Source organism: Oculina patagonica, chromosome 6 (genome assembly GCF_052425735.1).
Source record: "Oculina patagonica isolate OP01 chromosome 6, crgOcupat, whole genome shotgun sequence".
In the NCBI taxonomy this organism is placed as follows: domain Eukaryota; kingdom Metazoa; phylum Cnidaria; class Anthozoa; order Scleractinia; family Oculinidae; genus Oculina; species Oculina patagonica.
The window spans coordinates 529,622-538,730 of record NC_135763.1 but is presented as its reverse complement, the minus strand read 5'-3'; the positions used below and the strand labels follow the sequence as shown (position 1 = coordinate 538,730).

At 40.8% G+C, this 9,109-nt stretch overlaps 1 protein-coding gene across 2 annotated transcripts; it reads left to right on the top strand.

The window, feature by feature from the left end:
* The first annotated feature begins 3,674 nt into the window (after nt 1-3,674).
* LOC144658432 (BTB and MATH domain-containing protein 36-like) lies at nt 3,675-7,275 on the top strand. Of its 2 annotated transcripts, XM_078518831.1 has the most exons (4): nt 3,675-4,039; nt 4,121-4,200; nt 5,522-5,785; nt 6,505-7,275. In XM_078518831.1, the coding sequence occupies exons 2-4, from the start codon at nt 4,131-4,133 to the stop codon at nt 7,086-7,088; spliced, it is 918 nt and encodes a 305-aa protein (XP_078374957.1). In that variant the 5' UTR covers nt 3,675-4,039; nt 4,121-4,130; the 3' UTR covers nt 7,089-7,275. The 2 variants fall into 2 exon arrangements, with proteins under 2 accessions (XP_078374957.1, XP_078374958.1); XM_078518832.1 differs by having other exon boundaries at nt 3,675-4,200; nt 5,528-5,785.
* Nucleotides 7,276-9,109: the final 1,834 nt, after the last annotated feature.

Genomic DNA, 9,109 nt, shown 5'->3' with positions numbered 1-9,109 from the left:
ACTAACAGCTTACATCTTTGACATAAGAAGCAATCTAAGCGATTGAACAAACTAGCATACGATATACTATACACGCGAACAAGGTCAAACGGTGTCTAATTTACACTGGCCCTTTCTTTATTAAAAAAATTTAGAGATCAAAATATAGAACTCTTTAAATATTATTTGTCTCTTTCGTTTATGCTTTGTATCGTTCCTTTTCTTAACTTCCCTGGAGTATTTTGCTTTTATACGCGGCGATTTCTTCTCGAGTTGAACTTGATTTCTGTTCAATCGATCGCAACAGAAGAACAGAAAAACAGAACCGATAATTAAGCGATAACGTCATCGCTTAAGGTGGCTCCATAGGGTTTTGAGATATTACGGCGCGCGCACAAGTGATATCCATCAAGAGATCATTTTCGCGTTATTTTTTAAACTAGATACATAAAAGCTGCCGAAATATTAAAAGCAGACTAAAATATGATGTGCATTATTCTTTTTTAAAATAACGGCCTTTGTTTTTTAGCTACATCTACTCAAAAAGTCCTATTTTTGGTGTTTTTATGGCTTTGATCTTCAATTTCTTTAATTTTCTTCCGTGAAAATATTTGATATTCTCCCAATGGATTGAAACTGATGAGAAGTAACTTTTAAAAACAAAAAAAGTAGGGGTTGTCCAGGTCGTTTTTGCGTTTTTGATTATTTTGTGTTTTTTTGACTAAGCAAAAAAACTGGCTTACAAATTTTTTTAAAAAAACGGCAAAAAGGGCAGTTAAAAAGGTATCACATCTATGCCAAATTTTAAGGAATTTCACCGAAGGAAACTCTAGTAAATACCAGGGGAAATTTTCTATTTTCGCCCGAATAACAATTACGTCATCAGAATAGAAATTGTCCAAGATCGCTATTTGAGCATGCGCGAACTTTCGAACCATACGAGTTGATGTGTAAAGATGAGCGTTCCCCGTTTATGTCGATTTTTGTGCGAATATCTGTTAACCCAAAGGTTAGTTAGAGACATACCTTAATCCTTTATGTAGCAGAATCGCTGAAATTCTGCTCGAAGTATCTCACAATCGCGGAGACTATTCTTTATTTTCTCTTTTATTAACTTACTTTCGATCGTACGAACTTTACAAAAGCGGCCAGAAGCACCGCGGACGTTGTAAACACCTTTTTAGGGTGTTGTAAACTCTTTTATCTGATACACACAGGAAAGCACGGGTGTTGTTTCATTGACAGGAAGCAAGTCTCGCGTTTTCTCGCCGAAAACTTCACGCTCGCGTGAAGCCGCCATGTTTGTTTTGATTTGCCGGCACAGTTCAAGCTCGCCCTTTCGTACCCATTCTTCGCGCGGTCAAGAGCGCATGGAGCCATCATGACCTCTGAAGTTAGACCAATCATACCGCCCGATCAGTAAAAATTATTGAAGGAGCCGCCCTCGGCCAAAATTGGTGGAGCAGAACGCATATATATATGGGTTATTGACCAAGCGTGAGGTCAAGATGGCAGGATATTGGCCAAGTTCTTTTTTGCGCGTTTATGGACCGAGACGAAGTCGAGGTTCATAAACGCGCAAAAAAAGAACGAGGCCAATATCCTGCCTTCTTGACCGAACAAGCTTGGTCAATAAAGGATTTATTATATGACTTCCTTCGAGTACTGAAAAGGAAGCCAGTTGCATGCACATTCAATGGCGCACGCTTTCATTGGTTTAAAAGTTTAATGAGTGACTGTCAAATTCTTGAATGAATCGAGACGAAGTAAAACGACGCGACAACAGCGAAATTCAACTCTTTTTAACCGTCAAAAGGATATTGAAATGGCTAAAATTGCGAATTGAGTTTGAAGCCTTAAAACAAGAATGTCCATTCCATCTGGCCGCCAGCTTTTGATTATTGGACGTTCTGCAGAGTATTTGCTCGCTGCTGGCGCTTTAGTGGTGCTAACCTGCCGTCACGCACCCTGCGAGCAGAGCCTTTTCTTTTTCCACTGATATACTTGAGAAGAAAGGGGCTCTGCAAGAATCGTGTAAAATCTTTGTTGAGCATGCGCGAGATTTACGCGATGCTTGCGACGATGCTTGCGCGTTTAGCTTGCTCGAAGCTTGCGCGAGGACCACTTAATCCTAGTATGCGCGCGCGGAATGGCGTGTCGGATCGTACACGACAGTGTGAACAAAGTGTAATAGTTTTGTCCCCCTGAAGAAGGCAGCATTGCCGAAACGTCGGGAATAGTTTTTTTGACTACAGCGTAGTATTTACATTTTTTTTCATTTGAACAAAGTGTTTGTTTTACAAGTTCTTTTCTTCAAAAAGCGTCTGCGTTACCTCAGTAAAAACACGTCAAGCACCGCTTAAGGTTGTATTAGTGTCTTTATGGTAGAGATGTGCGATTTAAACCGTGAAATTTCTTCTTGGTTTGCGAAAAACACGAGATCTTAAATGATCCATAAGTTGCACGCGCGCACAAACGGTAGCAGATGGCGAGAGCAATCGTCAGCTCTAGTGCTTTCGAGAGCGTACTGTGGGCTCCGTCTTGGCCATCAGTGTTTCCAAAAATTAATGCCCGCGCGGCAAAAACCGGTTTAATCTGGACTGACCAGCTCAAACTTTGGGGCTGTGGCGACTTCAAAGAAATGACACGATTCACGCAGAGCCTCTTTCTACTTCCCAAATCTCAACCGTAGGGAAGTTAAAAGAGGCTCTGCTCGCAGGGTGGCCGTCACGTTGACACGAGTTGAATATTCTGAATATTGAAATTGCGATGTTGAGAGCGTTTGGGACTTATAAATTCACGGAAAAAGCCTGAACTTTCCTACATCATTGATTTAATTGTTCAACCCGACCTTATTCGACGTGAGCGTTAGAGGCTTCAATGAAAAGATGTTTTGAAAGCTTACTGAGTGCCTGGTTCGCCGTGCCGTCCGCTTTCTGCATCAAGATTTACAATCGCAAACGACATCGACAAGTTTGCCGAATTCTTTATTCTTCAGGTATGTCACTGACTTCTCTTCCTTTTCCGCTGAACAAAACCTATGTCATGTCTTCAAGTCGCTTTGCGTTTTAATTTTTGTATTTATAGCTGGTTGTTGTGGCAAATAAAATTCACGAAACTCGTTAACATTTGTTGTTTAATTAGTTTGTTCTCGTTCGCTTGAAGACCTATTTCTTTGTAATCAGACTGTCTTTCGCTAGAAACAGGCAGAAAATATTTGTGTTGTTTCGGAAAATGGTTCCATAGCTAAAGTTTACGACGGAAAAGCTTTTTTTAAAAGCGTCGACAGAACTGAAAAGTTTTTTCGCTTGCGGGAACACAGCGGGCGATCCCGAGCGGTCAAGATGGCTCCATCTTGACCGCTCGGGTAGCCAATCAGAGCACGGGATTCGTTTCATCATGACCGCTCACGGAGCTAGTCATATAATAAATACTACTTATTAACCGAGAGTGAGGTCATTACAGGGGAATCTCAGACCGAAGCCTTGATGTATTGACCGAGCGATAGCGAGGTCAATACATCAAGGCCGAGGTCTGAGATTCCCCTGTAATGACCGAACGGACGAGGTTAATAAGTTATTTATTATATGGCCTTTTAGCGCTATTCTAAACTGAAATATCTAAAAAAACACCGAGGTGAAACTCGCTCTTGCTCTCAGTGGCTCTCTTCGTCGCTCATATTAAAGAAGTATCGGTATGCTAATATTTTTCTTTCAGTTGTTGAAAAGATAGTTACATTTTGTCGGTATTTATTGTCGTTCTCGCAATTGCGCTAGTAACTTTTACTCACAACTCAAAAAAACATGTAAAAACCGCCGAGCCGAGAAAATTTTTTATAATGCCCGGTCATTACAAGAAAATAATGCCCGCTCAGCAGCCAATCAGAGCGCGCGTACTATTGTAGCCATATAATAAAGCATATTACTCTTAACTAGATCGCGACCAGTTTCTCGGAATTAGCTTACGACGTTGACTGTTTATTTATATAAAGTAGATTAGAGCAGTAAATTAGATCGCTTTCAATTCCATCTCGTGTTTCTGTGGTTGACGCTAGCACTGAGTGAGTGCATAGTAGCAATCGATTATCCTCAACGATCAGTGATATTATTATAACAAAGCACTGCTTTTGCATTGCAAACAGCAACCCTAAGATGGCATGTATCGCTCTCACCAGCGAGAAAACAAATAACGAAGAAGATTCAACCGACGCGGAAATAACTGGTGAGTTTTACGACTTTTAGTACTTATACAGCGATCTTTACTTCAGTGTGAGTGGAAAGTTAATACAGAGCCTTGTGATTATTCACTTTGCTTAAATACAGAAAGTCTTTGTTCCTTAATCGTGCGAGTTTCGACTCAAAGATCGTGGGACTGATCAATAAATTGCAAGTAAAGTTAATGTTTTTAAAACCAAGCATGTCCTTTATTCAAACTAGAATGTCAAGTTAGTGTCCGACAAGCAATCTGTTCTTTCACGAGAGAGCTATGCTCTAATTTGGTCGAGCCAAAATCATCATGGCGAGACCAGCTGAGCCTCATGGAGCCTGATAGGCAGCAGGAGCATGCGGTACAATTAGGTATTTACCAAGTAACCAGGATAGACCTGCCTGCCAAGTTGAGCTCCATTCTCGTCCCCATAGCCTTTTCGTTTCTCTTAGCCGGCTTGGCACGAGAAAACGGAGGGCTCTGGGGACATAAAATTTTTGAATTAATTCGAATTTTTTTGATTGGCTGTTTGGAACAAAGAATTCCTAAACGGAAGTCGAAAACCAAACGACTCTCTAATACATTCTTTTGAAACGTCATGACTGCATACATGAAGACCGGAAGTCCTAGAATTAGGACTGGAAATTCTGTGTACCCAGAGCTCTTCGTTTCCTCGTGCCAAGGCTCAGCCGGCTAAGAGAAACGAAAGGGCTATGGGGACGAGAATGGTCGAGCTCGCAGAGCGCGAAGCGCGAGAGCATCGGGGTCTACTAGCACCAAACCGGAAACGAGAAGCGAACGACTTTTAGAAAGTCTAGCATCCGGAGATCGACATCCTCAGGTCAGTGACTTGAAATCGGCTCTGAGGTGGAGGAAATCAGGACAGTAGACAGTAGAAGCTAATACTAGTAGACAAGTCTTTTGATTGGCTAATTTCGAATTTTGGGTTCACCTTAAAGATGAATTCCAGTCCGTACTGCGCAATCTCGGCTGCAATGTTTATGTGAGCCCACACGAAGGGAATGTTTACAAGCAAAACTAAAAATTCCGCGACAAACTTACCTTTTTCTTCATTATTAACGCCAGATATCCTTGCAGAACAAATATAACGAGTAGAAGAACCTTGACGCTATTTCAAACCGACGTTTCAGCTCATCGGAAACTCTTGAACGAAACGAACTGTAATGGCGGACTAAAAAACGTCATGTATGCTGTCACCGAAGTGTAACGTTTCAACGAATTCAAAACAAAAACGTAAACAAACCCCGAGTCTGCGCAGTACGGACTGGAAATCAGCTTTAAAGCACAGACTTGCTTTTTTCTTTATAATTATTAGATGAAGAGTTGGAAGAAGAGGAAGTAAATCATCGCTTTGCTGAGCCGTGGGAAGATAGTGACGTGATTCTTGTGGTGGAGAATGAGAAGTTTCATGTTCATCGTCTGATACTGAGTATGAATTCACCAATGTTCAAGGCCATGTTCAAATCTGAATTTAAAGAAGCAACCAACAATGAGATTCCACTGCCTGACAAAAATGCCAGTGAAATATTGGACTTTATTAAACAGCTTTATATCCATGTGGAGCGACAAGAAATAACTTGTGAGTATACCGCAAACTCAGAAAATTAAAATCTCTTGACTATTTTGATTGGTCAACTGTTTCTCCACGGTTTTTGAAGTTGCCATGGCAACCGTTTCTTGACTTGAAGGTTAAGCGTAATTTCGATTTTCGAGTTCTAGCCCTCCGTTCCAATATTGATTTTTATTGTAGTAATTAGTATACCATAGAATCCGGTTATGAGCCCTGGGCTTATACAACTTCGTAACGAGTTTTGGATGGGCTTATAAACGGAGGGGCTTATATAAGGGAGGGAAAAAAAAACGTGCCAAACGAGCCACGGGAGTGATTGATCGAAATAGGTTTTTTTTTAACTTAAAAGTTAAAACGCATAATAAAGTAACATTTAGCCTTGTTCAGTACTGTCATCCAGCAGAGGGGGCTTATATCCGAGGGGCTTATAATCGGATGTATTTTTTTGTTTTCAAGTAGATGGGCCTATAACCGGGGGAGGGGGGCTTATAACCGGAATTTTACAGTATTTATAACCAATTAATCATTGCTCTGGACTAATTTTGTATTGATCTTTCGTTCTCACATTGCTCCTTGCAGACTATGATGAAAAAATTGTAATCACTTTTAAATCTAAATTAACTGACACTCTTTGCTCGTGTCACTTTAACAATAAGATGATAAGCTCTCCCGGTATTACATTTTTATTTGCACTTTAAGGCGAGTTGTTGACTGTTCGTTCTTTCCAGTGGAAAGCGTGGAACACCTCCTGAAGTTAAGTGACGAGTACCAGGTAAAGGTCATCTTTGACTCCTGCGTCAAGTTCCTTGAGAATCAACTGAAAACGGAAGGGAATGTCATGAAGATTCTGAGGCTAGCAAGCTTGTACACACTGGAAAATATACAAGAGAGCTGTTACAACCTAGTCAGGGAAATGGAACTTAAGTCTATACTGAAAGCTTCGAAAGAACAAAATCTTGACAAAGAAACCGTGGAAATGATGCTCTCTCGTAGAATTGAACGGTTAGAAAAGTTTCTCAACAAGCTGTATCCTGAATTTATTGGAATGGTGGATCATTGTCTTAAAATGTGGCATGAAGCAAAATGGCCCATGAAGTGGTGTCCTCAACATTTCGACACCGGCAGGGGGAGATTTAGATCGTCCATTGATGAGTGCATCCTGGAAGAATGTAGCATTTGTAAGGAAATGCTAGCTACAATAATGCAAAACACACCTGGGTGGTGGTCTGAGCAGTCTTCAATACAGGAATTCTTTAAGTTGATCACAGGTAAACAAGCCGAAAATCGTGGTTTGGGTAGATTTAAAAATTGATCAAAAACAGCTCGTCTTCGTTTCCGCCATTTTGGATATATTTTCTTCCAGTTACGTGCAAAAATGGTAGGAGCCGCCATGTTGTAACGTCAATGCGATTAAGTTTTCCTTGTGTTCGTTGGTTTCCTTAGGGAGGGTTCATAATTTGCCAAGAGGGGGCATGGTGATTCTGAGGGGGGTCACGATTTTTTCCAGTACGTTTCTTTATGGGGGGGGGGGGGGGTCTTACCCAAAAGTAAGACAAGATATCTGGGAGGGGTACATCAAAAACTTCCAATTTGTTTGGTTTGTTCGTTCTGTTTGCACTGAACGGTTCTTTTTACTGTTGTGTGTATCAGTTAATTATTGTTCGGTCCTTTCGGGCCTCAAGTTCTCTTGGGTAGCATTTAAAGCTTGAAACTTGAGAGCCTGTGTATTCTCAATTAAATTGGAATTTGGAAGGGTTGGGTCTTTTGTAGAGGGAGGAAAACCGTAGAACCCGGAAAAAACCTCAGAGCAGCGGATAAGAACCGACAACCAACTCAACCATGTCAACCCACATATAGGCTCTTACCGAAAGTGCTAGCACTTTTTTTGGCATTATTTGGCTTCGCGAGCATTTTTTTTTTACATTTTATCCCAAAAAGCACTGCTAGCATTATTTTGGATTTTCGACTGACTATTTGTCTAATTTTGTGTTAAAAAGCACAATCTGACTTTATTTATGGCGTCCAAAGATGCATTAGCCCTCATTTTAGTCAAAGGAGCCGTGGATGCCTAGGGAATAGGTTTGATACGTCAGTGGTTGCCTTCTAGAAACCCAACCTCGTTCCCAGGGTCTGTTCCAAGATGACGTCATCCACGTTGTCATCGAGGAACAATGGAAGTCAGCCAGCCAAGGCAGAGATAGCTAGTACTCTGACATCAAACATTGATCGTTACATTTTATTGTTGAAAAATTTAACTGAAAATCTGAAAAATGTAATATATTCTATGTTTAAAAAAATCGGAAAAAAGTGAGCATTATTATGTTACTCTCGAGCACTTTTTAAAAAAATTAGCATTATTTGAGCCCTTTTTTTTGGCAAAAAACGAGCACTTCTTTTAGCATTTAATGCTTTTTTTACGAGCACTTTCGGTAAGAGCCTACCCACATATGACGCCGGGTCCTGGAATCGAACCCGGGCCACATTGTTCGTTGTCCGCCTCAGTCTCAACAGCCGACAGATGCTCGATATATTCAATGGGGGAGGAGGTGGGGGTAGTGTTGTCTGAACTTCCTGCTTTCCCTTATACCTTTTGCCCCCGGTTCCCGACCCTTCCTTAGAGGTTCCCGTTACTTCTTCATTGGAAAATATTACGCAGTATGGCTTTTCCATGGGGGACCATGTGCTTACTAGCTGTGTTAGGTTAGCAAGAGATATTGTTGTAAAATTTATCCTTACCGTATAATCTCCTGCTGCTTCGCCTCTTATTTTGTTGATTTCGTCCCTCACTTTCAAGCAATCTCGTGCCCCTCGAGCCCAGAGTTTGCCCGCTTCTCAGTCAGCGGTAAGCGACCTACCGATGACCATGAGCTGGCAGACTCTGGATACGAGATTGCCTTTCAAGAGAAGAACGGCAAGATACCTTACTAGATATGTTACCTTATTATACATTGTACATATTTTACTGAACATTTTACTTCATTTGCACAGCTTCAATGTAAATCAGTGGTTAACTGTTTGAATTTTGTGTTACAGTGCGACGCGCCTTACCGTGGCCACCCAACAAACTTTTTTACAAGTGTCATATTGTAATATCTTACGTTTTTACTGCGTTTTGTTGATAAATACAATGTATAAAGTATGTATTTGATCGTATTCAACTTTGCAAGGAATCGTGTTCGTTGAACAAATAATAATATTACGAAGACACTTGTAAAAAAGTTTGTTGGGTGGACACGGTAAGGCGCGTCGCACTGTAAGTAGAGTTCATTCATTCAAATTTACATCTTTCCGCTAACCTAAATCAAGTAGTTTTGAAATGTGCGAAAACAAACA